This window comes from Trichosurus vulpecula, chromosome 6 (assembly GCF_011100635.1).
Source record: "Trichosurus vulpecula isolate mTriVul1 chromosome 6, mTriVul1.pri, whole genome shotgun sequence".
Taxonomy (NCBI): Eukaryota; Metazoa; Chordata; class Mammalia; order Diprotodontia; family Phalangeridae; genus Trichosurus; species Trichosurus vulpecula.
Window position 1 is genome coordinate 114,205,768 of NC_050578.1, and position 26,822 is coordinate 114,232,589.

Here is a 26,822-nt window from a genome sequence, read left to right on the forward strand (position 1 = left end):
TATGAAGGAATCAAAGTGATCTTCCAACTGGCATTAGCTGTTCTGGACGCCAATGTGGACAAGCTTTTGAACTGCAAAGATGATGGGGAAGCCATGACTGTTTTGGGGAGGTACTTATTTCCAGTCTCGTTTCATAGTCCAACTCCCTTTTTCACATTTTATTCCACTCTAACTGTCCTGTCTTCAAGTATTTGATAAGACCGTCATGTGGAAGATGAATCAGACCTGTTCCTTTTGGCCCCAAAAGGCAGAACCAGGGACGATGGAGGGAAGTGGGAAAAGGTGAATTTAGGCTTGATGTCAGGAAAAATATCCTTATTATTAGAGCTGTCCACTGGCATGGGATGCCTCTGAAGGTAATCAGTTACACTTCAGGTGCATTGAAGGTCTTGAGCAGAGGTAGGATGACCAATTATGGCTGTCTCGTGTTGGACATTTTTTGTTGTTGTTGTATAGGTTATATGGGGTAGCCACTGAGGCCTCTTAAAAACCCTAAAATTCTATGACTTTGTGTTTAGCCTTTTTGTCAACAGTGCCTGGCCCACAGTAGGCCCTCAGTAAATGCTTGTTCATTGACTAAGGGCAGAGAGTTCTTTGTTTCTCTCTTTGTATTCCTAGCACTTTAGCATAGTTCCTGCACGGTTCTTGACGGTATTTAACTGACTTGCCCAAGTAGTGCTTAGAAGCCTAGCTATGTATAGATTTTTCTGAGCCTTCTTTCTCCATTTTTTGCATGTTATTTTCTGGGCCCCAATTGAATTAAGCCTCAAACTAATGTCTGCTTCCACCTATGTCAGAGGATCTATTTTCATATACATTTCAGGGGCATTATGTGACTAGGAGTGGGTTTTTTAAGGTTATTTGTTGTTCTTGGTGCAGTGGGCAGTTTTACAGCAAGAATGTCCATGTAGCATGTGCCAGGAGATTCCTGGGTCCCGGATTCCTGGGTCTCTTCATAGCCTCTGATTGATTGGTTTCTATCCACAGGTACTTAGACAGTGTGACCAATAAAGATAGTACCCTGCCTCCCATCCCTCACCTTCATTCCCTCCTCAGTGACGATGTGGAGCCTTACCCAGAGGTGGATATCTTCAGGCTCATCAGAACTTCCTATGAGGTAGGTGACATTTACCAAATGTTAAAATCTCTGGAATCAGCTAGAAACAAGAGAGAACTGGCATATGCGTTACTCAGGGCTATTGTTAACCCAGGAAGCATGAGCTAGCCTTGGGAGGATCTGCATCCTGTCCCGCTGGAGAGCAAGAGAAGACTTATTAAGTGAGCCTGGAACAATATCACTGGCGTGATGAGGTCATTTTTCTTTTTTGTTGAGAGGAAGGAGATGACATGGCTACTGGGTTGGGGAACAGGATTTCAAGAAGACACACAACGCAGGGAGGGAGGACCATGGGGTAGATGATGAGCCATGAGGAGATTTGGCCCTTTCACCCCAAAGATCAGAGCCAGAGCAGCATGTGCAGGAGCAGTCACAAAATTTTATTTGGGCATTCCAGAAGCACTGGGGCCCAAGGATGACTCAACCGACCCAAAGTGATCAGAGTAAATCAGTCCTGAGGAGTCTTTTCTGAGATTCTCCCCCAATTTGGAATGATGTTGTTAAGTCAACTTACTTTCTCAGGCCAACCCCAAAGGCTTAGCATTTTTTCTAGATTGAACCAGGTAGTCAGTGGCTGCCTTTAATTGCTTCTTGAGTCTATTCTAGAGTCTCTGAGAAAGCCTATAACTGCCCTGGCCTCCTGGAAGTTTTCTGACCTGAGAATGCCACAGGTCTTAAAAATGAACCTGAACCCTAGGACTGGGAGACAGTGGGGTGTAATGAACTGAGATCTGGCTGTACAGTCAGATGACCTGGGTTTGAACTTCAGTTCTGCCACATACCACCTGAGGAACCTTAGGCAAACCACTTTTCCCTGGGAGCCTCAGTTTCTTCATTTGTAATATCAAGTCAACACTAGTTTATTAAGCATTACTCTGTCTTGTACTGTTTAAAAAAAAAAGGAAGGGGGAGGTGAATGTTGGATTAGATGACCTCTGAGATTCCTTATCACTTAATTCTATAAATGTATACGCAAACTGCACCCAAAGATCATGGAGCAGAATGTGCCTTGTTCGTGTAGCATTGGTTGAGCTCCTTTATACCCCCTTTTCCTGACATTTGCCCTAAGGATGTGTCATGCATTTGTCTAATGAATAGTTAAGATTTAGAGAGAGGAACATTTTGAGCACATCTTTTCCTCCCCATCTGTAGATGCTGTTAGATCCTGCAGCTAGAGATTGCCTGCATTCCAGTTCACTGCTTTGTAATTGTTTACTGGGGGACGATTAGCAGGATTAAAGTGGGGGTGGAAATAAAGGAAACAGAAATGTCTACTTGCATCTAAAATCAGAAACTTCTTTTTGGTGATTACAAAATTCTTGCTGGAGATTACTTGCACAGGGATATTTTCAAGAGGCCCTTCTTATTTAGACCATGAGAATGTACCAATGATGTCTAGGCATACTCAAACACGGTGCTTATATTTATAGCATACAGATTTCATATTTATATGTTTAAACCTACATACGCATATGGACCTAAAAGTAAACCCACCCTTTGCTCTCTGACGGTGGACAGCCCAGTAGCCATCTGTGGTCAGTACCTAGGGAAGACCATAGAGATTGGAGACAAGATCAAAAAATGGGTTTCCATTTACATGCCTGCTTGCTGATTCTCTAATGGGAGAGCCTGAACACCTGCAGTAGCTCTTCTTCAGCTAAAATCTTGAGCCTAAGGAAAAAGCATCTGTTACAGGATTGTTTTTTTTTTAAAGTGCTTTCTTTACACTTCCTGGTGCCAAAGCAATTCAATGACTGATTCACCACTATTCTCCTGTAGTCGTTTTACCAGCCTCTAAAAGATTTTTATTAAATCCTAATCACTAGACCCTAAATGGAATCTTTATTATATTACAGTCCTGGCTGATCAATGAAGAAACCTCTGAAGAGGGGAAGAAAAGGCATATTCCCTCTTCTGAGCCTCAGGAAAATTCATGATTAGGATAAGTGAGATAGAAAAGGGAAGGAGAAAAACATTTTGTTTGTGTTGAGGTCTTGTCAGTAACTTACCCAGTGTCTCATGGGGCTTTTTTCAAAGTGTGGATATCCCGGTGCTTAGAGCATTTAGTTAGGCTAGAAGGTGGGCCTGCATTCTGGCCCAGGAATGCCCAGTTCTCTTTAGAGTATTCTTTAGACTCTAGAGAGGTAAAACTGTTCTTCTTGGTTCGTGAACACTGAGCCTAACTAAAAGGAATGGATGGTGAATGTGAAAAACTAGAGTTTGGCTAGATTGAAGAGGGTCCAGTGAGATCGGAAGTCGGGGTCAGGTTTTGAAAGCTAAACAAGAAGTTCCATTTTGGCCTAGAGTTGATGGGCAACCATTAGTATTGATTGAGTCAGTGAGTGACATGGTCGGATCAGAGTTTAAGGAAAATCACTTTTGTCAGTAATGGGTAAGATGCACTGGAATGGGGAGAGAACTGAGACAAGGAGACCAATTATGCTGTTTAAATAATCCAGGCAAGAAGTGATGAGGGTCTGATCCAACAAGGGTGGCAGCTGGATGAGTAGAAAAAAGGGTCAGTTTCAAGTGATGACGTGGGTGACAGAAGAAAACAGCAGGATTTTGCAACAAACTAAGTGTTTGGGTTGAGAAAAAATTGGAGATAATGCCAAAGAGAGCCGGGGAATGTGAAATGATGGGAGTGTCTTTGACAGTTTGAGAAAGGGAAGAGAGGGGAGGGCTTAGGGAAAAAGATGACATGTCATTATGGACATGATGAGTTTGAGATGTCTCTGGGATATCTAGTTTGAAATGTCTAATAGGCAATTGATGAAGCAGGATTGAAACTCAGGACAGAGATTGGGGATGGATGCATAGATATGATATCTGCATAGAAATGATAGTTAAACCCATGGGAGCTTACCAAGAAAGTGTGTGGAAAAAAGAGAGGAGAAGATGGCCTGGGACAGAACTCTTCACAGTTGGGGTACATGGTATAGATGATGATCTCATTAAGAAGAGTACCCAGATAAAGAAGGAAAAACAGTACAGATGCATCTAGCACAAACTTTCCCTAACTGGAATCATTTTCTGCTAACATTGGAAAAATGGCTGAACTTTCCCATTGAACTCACATTCCAGCTCTGCCGCTCAGTACCTGTAAGACCTTGGGCCAGTCAACTTAATCTCCCTGGTCCTCAGTTTCCTCCCCTATAAAATTAGGGGGGTTGAAGTAGATGTTCTCTTAGGTCTGCCCTAGCTCTAGAGTTATGATCTCTTAACGCCTAGAGTCCAGAAATGAGGGGAGCCCAGGATGGCCCCCTCTCTGGCAGAAGTGGCTGAGTAGGGCAATCTCAACTTGAGAACAACAATGACAAAGTGAACACCTAAATCTAAATTCCAACCCTTTGACTGTATGAGATTGGGGTGAATATCGTGTACAGAAACGGTTTCTTCCCAAAGAGAAAAGAGTGAAGCATACTTGCTTCTCTTCATTTTCTTTTCCCTGCTTCTAGCCTGAGGAGGACCCTGCTGAAATGGAGAAAGCATCCTGCTAAATCTAATGCCCTCTGGAGGCCCAGAGTCCCCCACCTTGTGGTTTGTTGGGACATGAACTTTCCGTCCCTCTTCAGCTGTTCCACCCCTGACTGCCGAGGCAGCCAAAAGTTAAGATTAGAGAAGAAAAAAAACTAAATTTTTTAGACTAAGATGTGAATGAGCCTTAATTTTTTATAATGTTGGAAGATTTAGACCTGGAAAGGGCCCTTAAAGGACAACTAGTTCACTCCTACCTCCCCTCTTCCATTTTATAGAAAGGACAACGAGAGGACAGGTCGCCTCCAGCAGCCTGGAATTGAAACCCAGGTTTTCCGATTTCAGATTTAGTGCTTCTGCCACAGCCGGCTTTGAGGGAATCTGCACTTGAAAGAATTGCTCTTTGACCCAGGGGAGCCTCTTAATTATGGGAGATGTCAGTGAGCTGGTCATGCAGTAAAAACAATACAAATACAACTCTCCATGACCCCCCCCCTCCCCCCAGCTCCCTGTGCAAGTGTAACGGTCTTGGCCAGGTACTAGAGGAGCTCAGAGGAGGAACCTTGAGGCTGGCTCATCAAGCGTGTGCCTTTAGGAAGACGGGCTGGTTGATTAAATTTGAGCCATGGGACATTTTGATTTTTTAGTACCCGCTAAAAGAACCAATTTCCTCTCTCTCCTCTGGTGCCTTTTATGAGTTAGTCACTACGTAGCCTCAGAAATGAAAATTGCACAATGGAAAACTATTAAATTAGTAGGGGCTAATGGGAAGAAATAAAGTCTTCATGTTGATTGGGCAGCATCCCAGGACTACTTGCTATTAAGAAAATTTGCCTGTTGGATCTCCAAGGTTAGATGGCCAAATGGGGGGAAGTGAAGGCAGGAAGAATTGCATAAATACTGAGATGATGAAGACAAAATACAGGATCATTGATTTCGATGGAGTTGGGGCCCTTAGCCCAACCCATTCATTGTATAAAAGCTAACCCTAAGGCCGGGAGCAGCAGCCTCACCCAGTCAAAGTGTTGGGATTTCGATCCGGTGCTCACTTTGTTGTCAGTGTTGTTCTTGAGTTATTTCAGTCCTGTCTGACCCTGTGACCCCATTCGGGATTTTCTTGGAGTGGTTTGCCATTTCTTTCTCCAGCTTATTTAACAGATGAGGAAACTGAGGCAAATAGGGTTCAGTGACTTGGCCGGGGTCACACAGCTAGGAAGTGTATGAGGCCACCCACATTTGAACCCAGGAAGATTCATCTTCCTGACTCCAGGCCCAGCACCATCTAGCTGCCCCATGCTCAGACACTAAATCCAGTGAATTTTTCATTATACTTTACTGCTTCTTAGTAAGAAAAAACAATTTAAGGGATAGGCCAATTTAAGAATGACTTTGATTTTGGCTTCTCCCAAAGATTTTTTACTTAAAAAAAATTTTTTTTTAAATAACATTACATTATTTCCTTTCACTGAGAATTGATTTTCTGGATGTCCCGAGAGAAAGGGTTATCTCTGGCCATTGGCATCTGGTTTGTGAATCCTGGGAAATGTTGGCTCCCTGACACACTGAGCTAATTTGTTCATTCTATTTTTAGCAAGTTAATACATCCAAGTTCCTCCAAAAGGAAAATTATGTCATCGCTCTTGATTTTTCCTTTAGAAGTCATCTTCAAACAGCAAGACACAAGTGGAGAGTCACCAGTGTACTTATGGGAACTTCTAAGTGGAAGGAACGTTGTATGTTCTTCATTACCCCAGTCCAAAAATGGCCACTTCTTTCTTGCGTTCTCATCGCTAGCTCTGAATATGCATCCTTTCTACATGTAGGGCTCCTGATTCTGAGATATACCAACTCTCCTTTCATTGCGTGGGTCCGTTAACCTAGAAGAACCAAAATTTAGTACCTCAAAGGACAAAGCTACATTAAATAATAGGTTTTTTTTTAACCCACGAGGCAAAGAAAATAGTGATAGTAGGATTAAACTGGTTTTTTCAAAGTAAAATTACATCTGCTTGTAATTGTTTATATTTAATGAGCATTTCCACTGATAGAAGAAATCATAGGAAATTATAGTCCAATTATTCAAAATTTTCTTTAAATCATTTAAAAATTCTTGAGACAATTGATGTTCCCGATCCTTCGAGTGTCAAAATACCCTGGCCAAAATCTCCCTTAGCCCTCTCTTTCCCCCTTCTCTTCAGCTGACACATAGAGAAGCCCCCTCCGCTCCCAAATGTATCATAAAGGAGTTGCTTCTGGATGTGCGGCTGTAAATGAGATCCATCAGACGTTTCAGTGTCATCTGACTGAGCTGATTGTATGTCGTCGATGTGGCCAGATAGAAACTTCAGAAGAAGAAAGCTGCTTATATATCACTTTGGATCACCTCCTCCATCAATACCTAATTAACCTTAGAAATTACCTTCCTCTGTGTCAAGACAGCTCCTCTTTTGGAAGAATCTTGTTCTTCACCATACAGCCATATGATAGCCTACTCAAAAGCAGCTGTTCTCTGTGAATTGCTGGTTTGAAGCATGTTATGGGGATTTGTGGGTTGGGGTTTTTTTTTTAGGATATTTTAGAAATAGACTATTTTTTGCTTTGAGAAAATAGCAGACTTGTACAAGGCAAAACAAGTAAAGATCTCATTATATATTATTAAGAAGCATTTCATTTTCAATAGCACAGAAGGGCGTGGGTGAAAAATCTCAAGAGTTTTACAAAAAAAGTCAGATTTAGTGCAGATGATTTTGCCTTTGGGTACAAGGAAGCCCTGTTCATTCCTTGGCAAGAAGCCATACTCAGGTAGGAACTCCCACGGGTGGGGAAGTAGGAGCTTTGTCATCTAAGGAAGGGCTTGATGCCTCCAAGAGGAAGGAGAACTTTGGATCTCTTGATTTGGAGAAGGGGACGGAGGGGAGAAGTCTATATAGTTTCCCTGATACCACTGGCTGCAGGAGGCAATTTCCCAACCTCAGCATGCCTTTCTTCCCTTCCTAAAACCAGGCATTTATGGTGCCGTAATACTGGCCTCCTCGTTGTCAGACCTGTGGTAATTGACACACATAAGTATCAGACTGTTCAATTCTGTTTCTTGGTCCTGACTTTTGCTTCCCTAAGACCTGCCTGGACATTCAACAAACATCATCTAGTGTGTAAAAAGAATTGTGCTAAGCCATGGGTGAGATAACATAGCCCTCCCCTTCATGAAACTTTTGGTTGTTGTTCAGTTGTTTCAGTCGCATCCACCTCCTCATGGAGCCTGGTGCTCCATCCGTTGCATCACTTAGGTTAAACTATGGGAAATACTGCCTTTAACTTCTTTTTTTTTAGTATAATTACAAACTAGAAGTGAATTCATGTCAAGATATTCATTCCCATGCTTTTTCCCTTCCCCTCCCTCCCTTCCGCTATGAAAGCAGAGTCAAATAAGTTCAACAGAACTTCTAATCGTTAAATAGCGATTTAAAAAGTAAAAACAAATCTTGGAATGCTCACCAAATCTTACTTTTGAAATCAACCAGTCTCCAAGCTAAGTGGCACAGTGGATAGAGCACTTAACCTCTGTCTGCCTCAGTGTCCTCAACTGTAAATGGGAATTGATGATGGATTCTCCTCATCAGGGTTTTTGCAAGGATAAAATGAGTTAAAATTTTTAAAATAACTTTGTAAATCTTAAAGTGCTAGCTGTCATGGTTACTTGCCAAAGAATTCACTGGGCACTGGGAATACAAAAAACTGAAAATAACAACAAAAAATACTCGTTGCCTTCAAGGATTACATTATGGGGTGAGGCATGAAGAACTATATATTCATAAATAGATGTGTCCTGAGATAGATAGGGTCAGGATAGGCCTTCCTGGAATAAAGCACTTCAGCTAATCTTCAAGCTGCCATAAGGACTGCTTCCCTAATTTTTCTAGAGAAAGACAACTTAAGTTTAGACAAAATTTCAGAAATGCTGGGTTTTCCTTTCTAGAAATTCGGAACTATCCGAGCTGACTTGATCGAACAGATGAGATTTAAACAGAGGCTAAAGGTCATCCAGACTCTTGAAGACACTACTAAGCGTAATGTGGTAAGTCCATTATAAAACATGTCCTCCCCTCCATCTAAATTCCTTTCCCCAGCCCCTGAATTCTCTCCTATCCTATATTTCAGTGGGTATGGTATGTAGAAACAGTGCTGGATAGAGGTCAAAGGAACTGGGGTGCAAATTTTGCCTCTATCACTGGACCATTCGCTTAACCTCTCTAGGCCTTCATCTGAGAAAAAAAAAAGTTGTTCAGTCATATCTGACTCTTTGTGACCGCACTATCTATGAGGGGTTTCTATTATATGGAGGATCCCCTTGAGCTTTTGTTTTCTGATCCTGTGATCCATGATCTCTTCAGTATAGGCACTGCCTCCACTCTCTTCTCATTCTATGAGATGCTCATCCATGTCTTTTTGTAAACTCACAACAAAGCATCCATCCCCATATACCCGAGGCCTTCCTCTGGTTCTTTTTGTAGTTTGCAGATGCCAATCTGTCACTTCAGATCTCCATCTCTTATCCATCCCTATCACTGCATGACCAGCCCACCTCCTCCTTTCTTAGTCATTCATGTCCTTGGCAGGATATCTCATATGCCCTTTCTCATGCACAAGTTGTCATTGTAATCTTACTTAATGAATTACTTAATTATTAATTAATTTAATTAATATTACTTAATGAATCACTTAATCCACGTGCCCATTGGATCACCTGTGGTACTAATTCTTCCTGACTTGTACCTGTGTTTTCTTCACTGGGAAAATATCAGTGTTACGGAGGTGGGCTCAAAGCACTTCCTAGTAAACCTTCTCTGCCTCTAACTTTTCTTCTTCCATTTTTCAAAGGTGCGGACAATAGTGACCGAAACGTCATTTACAATCGATGAGCTGGAAGAACTCTATGCTCTTTTCAAAGTAAGCTAAAAGTGAGATTCATGGACATGCAAGGGAAAAACCATTCAAATTAACTCAAATTTGTCAGGGGAGTTTTCTAGCTCTAGACTGCCTTCTAAAGGTAAAATAATCACAGTGGTAATCATGGTAACTCGTGCTTGTAGAGGTAGCAGCATGCTCCACACAAGACTAAGGCATCACTGAGAATGCAAAAGTGGAGTGTTTAAGACAAAAAAAATGGGATGACGCTTCTAACTAGATGAGTTTGCTATCCCCTGTTTTCTTTCATTGCACAAAATGCTCTTAGTTGTAGTTTAGGGCCAATAAAAGAAGGGAGCATTAACTTATGGAACTTAGAGCAGTCAAAATGAAATTTAAATTTGGGGTGAAGTTATTATCAATGTATATTTCCTAAATAAAGCTTTTAATGGGAAATAAAATACAGTTTTATGAATACATAAGAATGTTACATTAGAGAAGAAAATGCCTGATTGATTAAATCTCTGTACTGTGGATTTGATAATTTACTCCCCACTAATCTTTCTCATTAGTGAAATGAATGAAGAAATATTAATGATAACAATTCAGTGATTTTTTTTCTCCTTTTTCTCATTTCTATCATTTTAGATAGACATTCAAGTTAGAACATGATTTCCATTAAGAAGTCTTTTAAGATAGATAGGAATCTCCTTAATGCCTTATAATCCAGTGTCCACTTCCATCTGCTGAGTTTACTGGTTGACTCCATTGGATGTCATAGAGCCATTCTATCCATGGAGAAGAGAACTTATTGATAAACTGTCCCAGGCATCAGCACATCAAAGGAGTTTAAAACAAAAGTAACCTTAGGTATTCTCTGGAGATGGTGAAAGGAGTGAACCTGCTGGGCCAGGACTCTATCCCACAGAGGCAGCATGGTATTTTGAAAGGGCCGTTGAGTTTGATGTCAAAGAACCAAGATTTGAATGGGATATAGGGTGAAAAGTATTCATCTTGGATTCGCAGGATGTGGGTTCAAATTCTGAACTCCTTCTGTACCACTCTTGACTCGCAAATTCAGTTTGCTCAAATAGAGTTTTTGTTCCAGTGCTTTGTAAATAGGAGGTGTTTATTTGGCAGCGGCAATTAATCAAATATTAAGGCTAGGACCAAAACACCCTTTTTACTTCTTTCCTGATTAAGAACAAAATGGAAGACTGAAAACTCAGACTCTTAGGTTTCTCCATATTCCCTGACAAGGATGACATGCTTTTTAAAAAAAGCCTGACTTAGCGTAGGGTTTCTAGCTAGAAGAGTGTGTAGAGGTCATCTAATTAAAACTTCTTATTTAATAAATGAGTAAAGCAAGGCTTAAAAACATTCAATTTTTTCCCCAAAGCCAATCTGGCCTCGGACACTGTGTGACCCTAAGCAAATCACCTAACCCTGTTTGCCTCAGTTTCCTCATTTGTCAAATGAACTGGAGAAGGAAATGGCAAACCACTCTGGGATCTTTGCCAAGAGAACCTCAAATGTGATTACAAAGAGTTGGATATGACTGAAACAACTGAATAACAAATATTTGTGATAAGTCACGTTCAATGCTCTCAGTAGATCTGCTACTTAGTGTAACAGGAGAGAAAAATGGAAGTTTTTGGTAAGATTAGATCTCACTTTGGGTAGTGAGTGCCACTAAATTCTCCCAAAGACCACATGTAGTTACATGAGATTGGAGGATTAAAAGTGTCTAGGAATGTTGTTTTGTTTTTTGTTTTTTGAATGTAGAGTACTGGATGTAGATCTGAGATCTGGATTCAAAGTGTGTGTGTGTGTGTGTGTGTTTGTTTGTTTTATGGGCAAGTCATTTAACCACTCAACCTCAACTTCTGCCTCTTAGAAACAGGCGTAGTCATAATTGCACCATGTGCTCCATAGTATTGTTACAAACTTATTACTTGGGGGCATATCTTCAAGTTGACATTTTTCAAATTAACGTTTTAACCCCGCCTCCACTCCCATTTTTTTCTTTCCAACCTTAATTGTTCTAGGTCACTCAGATTAAATATGCACAGCCATGATGGCCTGGAGTGAAAGGGTAGACCCAAAAAACAAGGTGGTGGAGATGGAGAGGAAATGATGAGCTCCCTCCACCCTCTTCTCCCCTTGCCGGTTTGCAGTAAAATCACTTGTTTTACAAGATTGCCATACTGATGGAAATGGCAGTGCAGTTATGATCTGTGTATAACTGTTCTCTCCCACCTTACCTCCTACCAGGCAGAACATCTCACCAGCTGCTATTGGGGTGGAAACAGCAATGCCCTAGACCGCCACGACCCCAGCCTGCCTTACCTGGAACAATACCGTATTGATTTTGAGCAGTTCAAAGGGATGTTTGCTCTGCTCTTCCCATGGGCCTGTGGGACTCACTCTGACGTGCTGGCTTCTCGCTTATTCCAGTTACTGGATGAAAATGGAGACTCTCTGATCAACTTCCGAGAATTTGTCTCTGGACTAAGTACGGACAAATTATGGCATGATTTGGGGTAACCTGAGTAGTAGTCAGTTCCATAAGTACAGAAGCCTTCATTGCCTGGGAAGAGCAGCTTTAAAGACTAGAGAAGTGACACATCTATAAGGGCTCCAAGCCCACTGCAGCCTTTTTATCTATGTGTGTAAATAATGTATTCTATTGTTATGTGACCCACAAATCTATGTGCAAAATGACGCACTGAAGACGCCAGGACAGATACAAAAAGGTGGCCTAGATTAGTAAGAATAGTGTCAGGAATACTGAAACCCAAAGACAACAATAGGTTCATAGATGACAAAGAGATGCAGAACTACACAATTCCTATTTTGTTTCCATCTTTTCTACCCACTAAGATGTCTTCAGACAGAAAGGACTGAACAGTCATTTTTAAATCAATTGATCCAAAGATGAGTAAGAAAACAATAAAAGAGCACGTTGTCCTTTTAAGTGAGGTCAGGTCTCTGGGTATAGATAGATTACATTCCAAGATACAGAAGGTGCTTGCAGATAGGTATGGGCAGAATTCCTATCTGTCATCTTGGACACCTCTCCTAGAACAAGAGACATGTGAGAAGACTGGAGATGGACAAATTCCCTCCTGCTAGGTAGACAGAATACGGAAATCACAGTCATCATGTCATTTTGTCTCTAGCATAAGTGTCTAATGGATTATTAAGTTGTGAGCCCTTTAAAAAGAAAGCAGTGATTGTGAGGAACCAGCATGGGTTTACCAAGAAGGTCACATCAAGCAAATACATTTTCCTTTTTTTCAATAGTTATTGAGTTGATAGACAAAGGAAAGCCAGAGACAAAATGGATTTTGATTTCAGTAAGGCATTTAGCAAATGTCCTGTGATAATGCTTGTGGATAAGAAGAGGAAAGATAGATTTGTAATGATGTCAATTTACAGCTAGTAGAACAAGTAACCCAGAAAGTGTAAACAAATAGTTGTCTGTCAGCCTGGAGGGAAGTTTCTAAAAGTCACATGAAAGGATTTTGTCCTTGAAACTGTACTGTGAACATTTTTATCAACAACTTGGATGAAGACAAAAAAAGGCCTGTTTCTCATTTGTGGATCAGTGAGGAGAACTGAGGATAGCCAATTCAATGCATAATAGAATTAAGCTTCAAACTGATCTAAAAAGTTAGACCATTGGGCTAAAACCAAAAAGGTGGAATTTAAGTCCTTTTTTTTTTAATCAATTTTGCAAGGGCAGGATATGAAAGACCTAGCTTGACAGTAGTTCCTATTTAAAAAAAAAAAAAGATTCATGGGATTTAGTTATCATATTCTGCCCTTACATGTGGTCTTAAAATGTTAAAATTCTCTGTCAGCTAGATGTCTAAAATCAGACTGCCCTCTCTTATTAAGCAAATAAGCATTTTGGAGAAGAATAATTTAGACTTGCCATTGAAATGGGAGAGAAACAAGTCCCTCTTTGTTATTTGGAGATCATTTTTGGTCAAAGTCTAGTGAGTTTTGTTTTTGTTTTGTTTTTAACAAATGATCATATGTATTTGAGATACGTTTCGCGATAAAAAGTCATGTGCAAACATTCTCTAATCAGAATTAGAATTTCCCTCAGCCATGTTCCATGAAGGTACCTTGAAGAATGCACAATAGTTCAGCACCATGAAGTAGATGCAGCTAGGCCTTAGGAATTGGGAAGACCTGAATTCAAATGCTGCCTCAGACACTTACTAGCTGTGTGACCCTGGGCAAGTCACCTCTGTTTGCCTTAGTTCCTCATCATTAAATGGGGATGATAATAATAGTACCCACCCCCTAGCGTTGTTGTGAGGATTAAATGAGATATCTGTAAAGAGCTTAGTACAGTGCCTAGTACATAGCAGGCACTGTATAAATGCTAGTATGCTGAGCAGGAGGGCTGTAGGGCAGCTAGATGGCACAGGATGGAGTGCCAGGCCTAGAGTCAGGAAGATCTGTGTTCAAATCCAGGCTCAGACACTTACTAGCTGTGTGACCCTGGGCAAGTCACTTCACTCTGTTTGCCTCAGTTTCCTCATCTGTAAAACGAGCTGGAGAAGGAAATGGTAAACCCACCCTAGTATCTTTGCCAAGAAAACCCCAAAATGGGGTCACGAAGAGTAGGACACGACAGAACAACTGAACTATAGCAAAGGAGGACTCAGTGACTTCCATGGCTAATGGTAACATTTGCTCTTTTTAGGTGCAGCTTGTCACGGGGACCTCACAGAGAAACTTAAGCTACTCTACAAAATGCATGTTTTGCCTGGTAAGTGAACTGCTCATCGGCCTCAGAGTTTGGGGGAAGGGTCCTACAAAAGTAGGGGTTGTGCAGGGACTCCAGAAAGATGTGTATTTGAGAGGAAAGCTTAGGTTGGACCCAATTGAGGGGAGAAAAATCTGCTAAGAAGATGTTGTGCTGTGCTGTCTCTCTCTGGCAAAAAAAAAAAAAATCTTGAGGGACCTCCCATCTTCATTCTGCTCCTCAGAGCTCAAAAAAAGTCCTTAGGCAAAATAAGTTCCACTTTGGGGAAGAGAGGTCTTTTATTTCCTCTTTTAAGGGCCAATCTGAGCCTCCTCCTCTAGCCCCAGATTTCTGATTTTATCTGTTTCCTTACAGCAGCAATGAATAAATGAATGAACACTTGTCCTATGAAAATGGAATGAATGAGGATGGAAACAGGGCACTTGTCACAGGCCCTTGCTTTGCCATTTGCATTTGTCATTATAGCCATTATTTGTCTGTTTAACCTTTTTTATATGAAAATATATTTCACGTAAAACACAAACTTGGTAAGAGGGATTTAAATTCAGCATGGTGTTCTGCTACATCAGTGCAGATCTTTCCATTTACACCCTGCAATGTGTATTTAAATGTGAATTTTTATTTCAATGTGTACTATTTAATTCAGTGTCAAACCGGAATATAATGAACCTTGTAGTTTTTTCTTGACATTGTTTAGTCAGGACATTGCAAACTAATGATGAGAAGACCCTGTGTTAGAACAGATCCCTTCACTCAGGGTACACCCTGAGCTCAATTGTGAAGGAGGCAAAGTCTGTGTATTTCTTTTTGACCATTTTCAGTGGCTCTTTCTCCCACGGGTGTCCAGTCAGTGTTTTGGGTTTGCTTTTTTTTTTTAATTAAAAAAAATCCTCATTTGTACTATAGTGTTAGGAAGTTGATTTATAAATCTTTCAAGGGGAAACTCATACTTTCATGGAGGATGAACAAGTAGAAGTCAGACATTAGCATAAAATAATTGATAATGGTAATGTATCTGGCATCAGTGGGGATGATGGATCTTGCAAGGTAACTTTTTTTTAAATTAAGACTTTTTATTTTTAATTTACAACACTCAGTTCCACATGATTGTGAGATCCAGATTTCCTTCCCCCACCCCCACCCCACCCCACCCCCAAGATGGCATGGAATCTGATATATCTTCTACATAAAACTTTGCATTGAACTTGTTTACACAATAGTCAAGTTGTGAAGAAGAATTATGACCAATGGGATGAATCATGGGAAAGAAGAAACAGAACCAAAAAAAAAAACCCAAAACAAAAACAAAAGAGAAAAAACAAAGGGAAAAAAAAGGCGAGCATAAAGTGTGCCTCAATCTGCATTCAGACTCCATAGTTCTTTCTCTGGTTGTAGATAGCTCTCTCCATCATGAGTCCTTTGGAGTTGTCTTTGAACCTTGTATTGCTGAAAAGAGCAAGGTCTGTCAAGGTTAGTCATCACAGAATCCATATATCTGTGGTTGTTTATGATGTTCTCCTAGTTCTGCTCCGCTCATTCAGCATTATGTCGTGTAGGTTTTTCCAGATTATTATGAAGTCCGTATCTTCCCCATTTCTTATAGCATGTATTCCATTACATTCATACAACACAACTTGTTCAGCCATTCCCCAATTGATGGGCATCTTGCAAGGTGACTTTCTTAGTACAATCAGCCACTGGGTGTCCAAATGCATGAGGTATGGTTGTAGGGATACTGGGAGGGACACTTTTTTAATAGTTACTTCTTATAAATGCATATATTGCTAATGTTCCCCATGGCACGTAGGTATTTCTTTTGTAATAAATCATGCTGCCCTGAGACATAGAGCCTATTGAGTTGTTTAATGAGTGTAGAAGTCAAATCTTAAAAAAAGAGAGGCTTGGTGTGAGAAGAGGACAGCACAGACTGTCTTGGCTCACATAGCAAGGCTCTCTCCCTCCTACAGAGAGTCTCATCTGCTACAAATGTGGTTTTCATTCTTCACTGAATATTTGCACAGCTGTAGCAACAAATCAGTTTGCCATTTTGACTACTTGTCTGAGATTACATACTTTTTTTAGGAAATGTAATTAGCAAAACACATCCATCCATCCATCCCAGGGAGTTTCAGTACAGCAGCCCTATGATTTCCTGCTGCCAGTAATGCCAGCAGCTGCCTATTTCATATGCCCCAAAATCAAAAGTCCAATTTCAGCATTCACTCGGCAATGAGGGAGACACACGGTCAAACTAAGTGCCTGGCTCCAGTGTCCTTTCTTTTTTTTTTTAAGCTCTCCACAAGGATCACTTTTTGTCGATGTAATTTCAGCCTCTGGACCAAGTCCAGGCAGATTCGGGCATGACTGGGGGTTAATGGCAGCAGTTGTTGGCTCCATTAGGGCCTTTCTGAAATACAATAATAACACTGCATTAGCCAGGAAGGGTAATTTTGGAGGGGAAAGCCATTGGACACGATATTGTAAATTATCATCACAACTCCTTGATATAGCAGTAATCAGAAGAGAACTTTGACCTTCAATTTTGTGCTTACCACATCAACTCCCAACATTTTGGGTTCTTTCCCATTCTCATTGGTCCCCAGTGTAAGGGGGCCCCTGTGTTGATCTTAGGCACTGAACCCCAATGGGAGATCATACAAAGTGAGTGGTTTCATGTCGTAAGTACCTGGGTGTCAGGTGTCTCCATCTAAGTCACTAAGTTTCCCAACTGAGTTCTTCACACGTCTATTGAAATGAGATCCCTCTTAAAACCCATTTATATTTTGAGGAACCTCATTCTCTTCCCTCCCTAGAGCCATCCCCTGATCAAGAAGAGCCAGATTCTGCTTTTGAAGCCACTCAGTACTTCTTTGAAGACATCACTCCTGAGTGTACACATGGTAGGTGTTTTTATTATTTTTTCCTTAGTGAGGATATTTTCTGACCTTTCAGGAATACAGCATCACAGGGAAGACAAAGGGTTTCCAGATGTATCAAAGCAACTAAATACGTTAGAGTCTGACCTGGAGTTAGGAAGACCTGAGTTTAAATCCAGTCTCAGACACTTACAAGCTGTGTGACCTGTTTCCTCGTCTGTAATAATATGTCCATTTAACACATCCTTTGTGAGAGTGAAATAACTTACCCATGGTCATATGTTACTATCATAGGATTGTCATAGATTTAAAGCTGAAGGGGACTTTAAAGATCATCTTGTCCTACCCCAGCGTTTTACAAGTTAACTGAGACACAAAGAGTAAGTTCTAGGGCTAAGATTTCAATGTAGTTCCTCTGACTCTGAATACAGCATCCTAACTTAAAATGTTATGATGGAATTTAACTTAGTCCCTTGCATATAAGCAAGCTCAGGTACCTGGATTTTTTTTTTTGAAGGGGTTGGGTGTGACTCCAGGGAAAGAGGACTGTTACACCCCCTGCCACTGGCAGGCCAAGGACTTTTATTTCTCATACCTTTTTCTTAAAATTAATATTTTCCTGTGAAACTCTACAAAGCTATAGGTGAATCCTAGAAAGTCTCTTTTTTGAAATAGCATATTCTAAACCTGGAAGACTTACAGTAACACATGTATACATAGGGAAGAATAGAGAGTTCAGTGTTAACAGCCTTGGATCTAGTTGGGAAACCCAACTTAAGTTCTTGGCACTGCCATGGAACTGTCCCTTTGTGACCCAAGTCCCTAAATTCCCTTTCCTTCCTGGGGCTTTGGTTTCTTCATCTACAAAATAATGGGATTAAACTAGATGTTCTCTCAAGTCTCTTGCAAATCGATTCCAGTTAATACTACTACAAAAATACTATACTTCCTTATCCTTTCTTTTGTCCTTCTAAATGTAGGAAACTCTGGCACCTTATTTCTTTGAACAAGTGACTCCTAGAATCCATAGGCTCTGGAAGAAAACCAATATTACAGATACAAAGTGAAGATATACTAGCTCTTTTCAAAACTGTAAAAGGGACCTTTGAAAGAAGGCTTAAAAGAGAGGAGTATAAGTAGAAGCAGGGCAATCCACAAAAGAGCAATAAAAGAAATCTAAACTCTGAGAAACTGTAATAATTGATCTCAGTCAAGGAGAACAGAAAATGAAACCTACTTGTCCTCTAGGTAGAGAGATGGAGTATGATGGGGCCGAACGGCACATACAGTAACATGCTGTCATTCAATTGGCGTTTTCACTTCGTTTTTCTTTGTTGCAAAGCGGGGTATCTAAGCTGTGTGTGAGTATAGCCCAGGCTTTGCAGTGTCAGACAGCATCTTTTTCATTCTGGCTCTGTGCCGGTTTAGATATACTCCCCTTGAGAACTTGAGGACAAATTCTGTTGGTGCCCTACTATAAGTGCTGAGCATTGTGTTTTGCTTTGGTTTTTAAATGATGTATCTTGCCATTCACTAAAATCTCATATTGTCCTGAATACTTCCTAGTGGTCGGCCTGGACAGCAGGACCAAGCCAAGTGCTGACGATGGGTTTGTTACAGTGAGTCTCAAGTCAGACAAAGGTACACCTTTCTCCATACCTGTATTTAATTATTAAATTAAATTAAATTTTAATTAATTTAATTGATTTTTTAAATTTACTTTTTTTGCTTGTTGATAGCCCCCCCAATTAGACTGTCTTGTTATATCTTGACCTTTTCATTTTAGGGAAGAAGGTGAATTCTCAAGACAATCGTAACTACCTGAGACTATGGACCCAAGAGAATAAAGCCAAGTCAAAGAATTCAAAGGATCTGCCCAAATTGAACCAGGTAGCTACTTGACATTTCACTATCACTCATTTCCACCCTGAGTGCTTTTTTTCTCTTAGACTATAATGGGGTAGGTAACTATGGCCCAAGGGCGAAATTTGGCCCACCACCTGTTTATTTTAAAATGTAAAAACCATTCTTAGCTTATGAGCCAGACAAGAACAGGTGGTGGGTTGTATTTGACTCACAGTTGTAGTTTATACTCCTAACAGGAGAGAGAAGAAGCATTTATTAGGCACCTGTTATATGTCAGGCCCCATAAGTGTTTTACAAATAGTATTTTATTTGATCCTCTCAACACAACCTTTACGATAACTATCGTCAACTTCCCATGGCGAGGGCAGAAGCTCGTGTGGGCACCCAAGATAGCTGTGTGTCCTTTCTCATGATCCCTGCTGTACATGGATGATCATTTAAGAGGCAGTGGTTTTTAGAGAGCAGTGGCGATATATTTGGTGTGTAAAAACAGGCAGCGACAGGCAAGCAATGGCATAGGAAAAATGGTATAAAGAATGGGATCTAAGATATCTGTTAGTGAAAAAGAAGAGCAAGACATAAGACAAAAGCAAGGGATGACTGTTGGATAAGCCACATGATGCACCAATATCTCTCCCTACGGTGGTTCAGAGCAGAGATATCAAATATGTGCCATCAATATGTGGTATAGAAATCAAGTTCTGTTTGAGTTTGACACCTTTGATCTAGAGCATTCAATCGAAGCTCTGAGCATTTTGGGTGGAAACCTCCACTTAATGTCTGCCTAAGTTTCCTCACCTGTAAAATGGGGATAATAATAGCACCTACCTCCCCAGGTTCTTGGGAGGGATGAAGTGAGATATTTGTGAAGTGCTTCACGCGGGGGCAAGAAGTAGGCACTTTATAAATGCTAGCTATTATTAGTTATTATCATTATTCAGCAAACACTTATTAAGCACCTCCTGCTTGCCAGGGATATAAAGACTAAAATGATATAGTTCCTGACCCTAGGAGCTTATGTTATGTTTAGGAGGAGGGGAACCAACTTTACAGAGAAATAGAGATACAGACTATATACAAAGGAAGAGTCAGGGTGGTGTGGTAGACATAGTAGTTTTGAAGATAGCAACACCTTGTTCTAAATCTTGCCTCTGACACAAGATATTTGCCCTCTCAGTGCCATAGGCACTTCTCTGAGACTATATATTACAGAGGATATGCCTGCCTGCATTGGTAGAGGGAATGTCCTCACCTGGAAGCTGCCTAAGGCAATGAACTCACAGGTCCTCTCCCTATCCCTGTCTTTATAAATAGTAATTTTTGTGGTGATAATGGGAGGACAGAGAAAATACTAGCAGCTGCGGTAATCTGGAGAGGTCTTCTGAAATACATGGCACTTGAACTGAGCTTTGAAGGAAGCTAAGGATTCTGAGAGGCAGGGGTGAGGTGAGAGTGTCTTCCAGCCATCGGGGAGAGTCTGTGCAAAGACGTGAAGATAGGAGATGCAGAATCGTAGGTTTCCATTCATCTCAATCTCAAGAAACAATTAGAATTAGGAGAGTAATATGATCAGAATTCTAATTTAGGAATATCACTTTTGCAGCTGTGTGGAAAAGGGCAAGACTAGATACAGCAAGACTAGTTAGGATGCTGTAGCAATAGTCCAAGAGAGAATTGATGAAGGCTTAAATTAGGGTGCTGGCCATAGGAGTAAAGGGAAGAAAACAGATGCAAGAAATGTTTTGGAAGTAGAATTGATAAGACATAGCAACTGATTGGATGTGAGGGGTGAAGGAAGGAACAATAGGGGATGACATCACGGTTGTTAAAGCAAGGTGACTGGAAGGATGATGGTAGCCTACACAAAAAAACAAAGAAGTTAGGAGGATGAGTGAGTTTAAGGGAAAAGATAATGAATCCTATTTTGACATAGAGTTTGAAATGCCTCTGAGACATCCAGTCAGGATGTCCAATAGGCAGTGATATGGATATTTAGATCTGGCTGTTATCTGAATAGAGATGAGAGTTGCATCTATGTGAGTTAATGAGTTTGCCAAAGGATAGAACAGAGAGAGAGAAGAAAAGGATCCAGGTGAGAGCCCTGGAGGATATTAGTGATTAGGAAATGGGACAAGGATGTAGGAGGGAAAGCAGTGAAAGAGCAGTGTTGCAAAAACCCAGGGAAGCACACTGATGTTGATGGACATTGATGTAACCAAAAAGTGATCCAACCATGATGCAAGAAAAGTGATTAAACTTTCCATAGCCTTTGACACAGTATATCTGTCAAAGAGGTCAGAGACAGAAACAAAAGTCCATAGTCCATCAGAATATTCGCAGCAGCATTCTTTGGGTGGCAAAGATCTAGAAGCAAAATGGTAGTCTATCAGTTGGGAATAGCTGATTAAATTCTGGTGCCTAAATGTAATAGAGTGACATTCCTATAAGAAAATATAATTAAATATCAGGAATTCAGTGCAAAAGTGAAAGCAGTGAATGTAGATGGCTTTTCTATGAATTTGACCAATAAATGGAGGAGAGATATAGGACCGTAACTTGAGGGATCATAGATTTAAGTGAAGGGTCTTTTTAAGGTTGGGGAAATAATTTAAAGAGGGAATAATTAAAATGCCATGCTGCCAGAAGTGATACAAGGGAACATGTAGAGAGAGTAGACATGGCAGAGAACGGTCTCTTCACCAGAACCTGGAGCAAAGGAGGAGGATAGATATTGCCAAGGGGTTGTGAAATATAGAATAGTGAATAAGAGGTAGTTTGAGGTGAAGGGCCTCTAAGTATGAGGCAGAGTCCTCTGCTGAGAGCAAGGAGTTTGTTGTGGAAACCTCTAGAAGATTAAAAAGTTTTGAATATCCTCTGTTCCAAACAGACAATAAATAAGGAATGCAATTGAGAGTCAATCAGGGAAGAAAAAGGATAGCCTTGTGGCTATGAGGGCCCAGTGTGGTTGGATAGCATAAGTTTGCAGTGGGAACACCTGGACTAGAGTTGGTTGGGATATACCTGGTAGCATGGGATGAGCTGGAATATGGATTCAGTTGTGAATAGCATCAGTGGAGGCCCCACACACATCAGTGAAATCACATTTCCATTTTTATCAGAGTCAACAAGGGTAGAAGAAATTGTGAGTGAAAGGGGAAACAAGATCGTAAGATAGATGCCCACCGATTCTAACACAGCCTGTGTTTTGGGTGATGTAGGAGGAGAAAACATGTAAGGACCATGTCACAAAAACCCAGGGAAGCACATAGATGCAGCATTGATGTAACTAAAAAGTGATCCAACCAGAAGTAGGGCAAGAAAAGCGACTAAAACAGTCCATACCCTTTGACCCAGCAGTCCTAGTCAATCTGTCAAGGAGGTCAAAGACAGAAACAAAGGTCCATTGTATATCTAAATATTCACAGCAGCATTCTTTGCATGGCCAAAGGCCCTTTTTGGGTGCTAGTTGTCCATATTCCACACAATTAACAAGCATTAATTTTTTTTCTACCTTGCCCTCCATGAACAATCAAAAAAAATGTGGAGGGTAGCCAAATACCAAGTATGCATAGTAAAGCAAAGCAAAAATCCCACATTTTCAATGTCTAAAAATGCATATTTCGTTTTATTCCTTGAATCTATCACCTCTGTCAGGATGTGGGTGGCCTGTTTCATCTTCAGTCCTCTGGAATCATGGTTTATCATCCCACTATGCATTTTGGTCAAAGATCTCCCTCATTTTCAATGGACCAGTGGCTGCTCTCTCACTTACAGTAATAATCACACCATAAGGGCAATTGTTGGGGCCAACATAGAGAAAGGACTGCTCAATATCTGGAAAGCAGTGTCTAACCTCCATTGTACAATCAGCTTACAAAACGGAGGCAATGATCCAGGTTTTTGTACAAAGCCTCCCCTTTACCAGTACTCTCCCTAGATTATTTTTTACTTTACTTGGAGAGAGACCTTCATGACTTGGATCGAGTGCTTAATGATGATAATAGCTAGCGTTAAGGCTAAAGGCTTTAAGGGTTGCAAAACTCTTTACAATTATATCACCTTTGATCCTTGTCCTAGGAAGTAGGTGCTACAATTATCCCCAGTTTACAAATGAGGAAACTGAGGCAGACAGTTTAAGTGACATGCCCAGGGTCACATAGCTAGTAAGTATCTGAGGCTGGAGATGAACTCAGGTCTTCCTGACTCCAGGTTCAGTGCTCTGTTCACAGCTCCACCGAGGCTTTTTCTATGGGTTTGTTCATAGATGTTTTAGATGACATGGATTTGAAGTCAACCTTTGGCCATGAACACTAAATGTTTCTTCTGAAGTGAATATCGTGACTTGTCCATTTGAATTGGGCTCAGCCTTCCCTGTGAAGATCGGCTTCCCTCAGCATCAATATGTTGCTGGTTTTCTGTGCATCAGATATACCTGACCTCCTCTGACCAAACATGAATAAAAAAAGGTTGAGAGAGAAGATCTCTCTATCTTAGAACCAAAACAAAGACAAACAAAAAATTAGGTACACAGCCAAGCAAGCTAATAAAACGTCATCGTGTGTCATGTATAACCTGTGCTCCATAGTATCTAAGTCATTTTAAACTGACAGTCACTACTGGTTGAAATAGAGTGAATTTCTGCTGATGAGTAGGAGCAACATGAGTCCCCACTGGGTCCCAAAATAGCCAGGGTTATAAATAAAAGGTCTTCTTCAGCACAGATGCCTGTACTGTACGACTAGGAAATCCTAACCATTGTCATGTCGCTTTCAGTAAATGGATGAATAACCAGGAGAATAAGGGGCTTGGTCCAGCATGGCCCGGTGAAAATCATGCTGAATTTGAAGTCAGAGAGGCCCTGGGTTCAAATATTGGCTCTTTTAATACCCATCTGAGTGACACCCCTCTAGGCCTCAGTTTCCTCAAAAGGAAAAAGAAAATGAGTTCAATGAGATAACCTCCTTTCAGAAGTTTCTTTCAACTCTACATCTTAGGATAGGGGTTCTCAACATGGGGCTCATGGTCTCCCAAGGGGGGCTGTGGATTGATTTTAGGGGGTCCATGATAGGGGGAAATATATCAGTAACATTTCCTTCCATTATAAAATTTTGTTAAAAAATATAGGTTTCATAGGTTTCAACAGACTGCCCACAATAAATCACAAAACAGCTTAAGAACCTTTCTCCTATGACTATGTCATTATGATAAGTTGAAAGGAAAGCTTTTGTGATTATGAGTGCCCTTCCAGGCACATCTTCTAGGGAAGATTATTTTTAATGGCTTTCTCTTCCCAGGTGATTCTACCATATGTACCTTCCTATGACATAATGATAAAATGTCACCTATTTTGTCCCCAGGGACAGTTTATTGAACTTTGTAAGACAATGTACAACATGTTTAGCGAGGACCCAAACGAGCAGGAGTTGTACCATGCCACAGCCGCAGTGACCAGCCTGCTACTGGAGATTGGAGAAGTGGGCAAACTCTTTATCACCCAGCCAGCCAAAGAGAATGAGGGTGGAGGCAACAGTCATTCCTGTGCCCAGGGCATCCAGAGCATGCTGTTCCCCAAGAAAGGACCCAGCCAGTCCTACTGTATGGAGCCGGGTGAGCTGCTCCCCCCCAGTTTGGCAATGGACAGCGAGGAGCCTTCAGAGGGCCCCCTAAGTGGGCAAATGGAGGACATTAAGCTGGAGGATTCTTCCCCCCGAGACAACGGGGCTGGGTCCTCCATGCTCATCTCTGATGACGACACAAAGGATGACAGTTCCATGTCTTCTTACTCGGTGCTGAGCGCAGGCTCCCACGAGGAGGACAAGCTGCACTGCGAGGACATTGGGGATGACACCGTCCTGGTACGCAGTGGTAGAGGCACCACAGCCCTTCCTCGGAGCAACAGCCTAGACAGGGACTGGGCCATCACCTTTGAGCAGTTTTTGGCTTCCCTCTTAACTGAGCCTGCCCTGGTGAAATACTTTGACAAGCCAGTGTGCATGATGGCCAGAATCACCAATGCCAAGAACATCCGGATGATGGGGAAGCCCATCACCTCGGCCAGTGACTATGAAATCTCTGCCATGTCAGGGTGATGTTGAGGCCTTTATTGGGGAGGTGGGATAGGGTGGGGAGGGAAGGGTTTTTTAAGTTTTGTGTTGGAGTTCAGGGATTTTGTTTATTTGTTTTTAATTAAGTATTTATTAGTACCTTGCTTGAAGCCTGGTATTTTCATAATATAGTAGAATGAAAATGGTCGAAGAAATATTTAAGTATCTCCAGTTAGGTACAGGCACTTCATTTTGGTGGGAGTAGGGGAAAAAAACCCCCACCAAAATGCAGTTTTATTCCATGAAATTCCAAAAAGATGAAACTGTCAGTGAAATGTATGTGTTATTCTTATTAACCTTACTACTGTTGAGCTGTAAACACAGTAAAATTAGTTCTCAGTTTTTAAACTCTAAACCAAGTGGCAGATATTTGTGTATTTTTTTTTAATTAAAATCTGACCTGTAAAAACAAAAAAAGGAAATATCAGTGAACAGAGTGATCATAAATGGAAAGGCACCATCAGCTGGATTATCCCTCTCAGTCTCATATCACATCCCTGTGGGATGCCTTTTAAATAGTTTACATCAGGTCTGTTTCCTAGAGCACCACTTGTAAAAACCCTGCTCCCAGGCTCTGCTGGCTTCCCTTCCCCAAAGGAGCAAAGCAATGGCATGGGAAGGGACGGATCAGACAAATCCTAGAATAACCAATTCAAGCAAACCACCAGTCGGTGCAGTGGAGAAATGATCAAACTGGTTATTTAGTCATGTGGGGTGGGGCTGGAGGTTTGGGGGGACAAATCAGCTCACTGAAAGTGACAAAGATGAGACAGGGTTTGATTTGGGGGTTTGCTTGTTTTGTGTTCTAGCCCAAAAAGGGGGCTCTGGGACCTCTGAGAGCAGAGATTGCAGTTTCTCATTGTCCATTGCTAAAAGGAAACAAAGACATAATCATTGCCACTTAGGTAAGGTCTCTTCTGTAGATGTAAGGACTCATAACCAACCATGTATCGCATACATCCTTTGTTCCAGGTAAAGTCACTGTAACGTAGATATAACGTAACCTGAAACAAAATAGAAAACCTGCAAGATCTGTAACTGAATGTTTGTTTCCAAATAGAACGCGTCACTTTATCTAAAGACTAGTCGGCTACATCAATTTCCCAAATGGTTTGTGGGGATGAAACCTAGGCACACCTGCACTTTGCTTCCTTGCTGCTGTCGCTGTTTTATTTTCGACCCCGTCGTAAAGTTTTGTTCCCCCCTTTTTTGTCCTGTTGAGTTTGTGAGCATTCCCAGGGGACCGTCTTCTGTTTGCTTGTTCAAAATACGCTTTTTTGAGAGATGGCTTTTTTTTTTAACTCTTCTACATCTTGTCCTTTTTATTTTGGCCAATGCTGCTCTTTTTTCTTACTTATGAGAATGGTTTTAAAACTGTCAGATGAAGTTGTGTTTAACCACAAATAGGATAAATGTGAAAAAAAAGTAATAAAAGACATTCAGATACCCTCACCTCTCTGGCTTCTATGTTATGTGACCGAATTCTTGCCCAGAAGAAAAAATAACTTTGCATGCAGGAATTTTATTGTGTTACCATTCCAAATATGATAAACAGGTAGGTAATTCTTTTACAGCTGGTATTTGTGCAGCACTTGGAAGTTTGCAATGTGCATTACATATACAGATTTTTGGGACACCCTATATTATCACATTTGGTTCTTGCAATAGCCAGGAGGTGCTACTGGTAGTAT

At 41.0% G+C, this 26,822-nt stretch overlaps 1 protein-coding gene across 1 annotated transcript in view; it reads left to right on the forward strand.

The window, feature by feature from the left end:
• The window catches only part of TBC1D9 (TBC1 domain family member 9), a 129,153-nt gene extending 104,022 nt beyond the window's left edge, over nt 1-25,131 (forward strand). The window contains 10 exon segments of the mRNA XM_036765002.1: nt 1-110; nt 988-1,117; nt 8,571-8,669; nt 9,473-9,541; nt 11,774-12,014; nt 14,223-14,288; nt 17,099-17,185; nt 18,728-18,802; nt 18,948-19,051; nt 24,385-25,131. Of these exon segments, the coding sequence (XP_036620897.1) occupies nt 1-110; nt 988-1,117; nt 8,571-8,669; nt 9,473-9,541; nt 11,774-12,014; nt 14,223-14,288; nt 17,099-17,185; nt 18,728-18,802; nt 18,948-19,051; nt 24,385-25,116 (1,713 nt within the window). The 3' untranslated portion in view covers nt 25,117-25,131.
• The last annotated feature ends 1,691 nt before the right edge of the window (nt 25,132-26,822 follow it).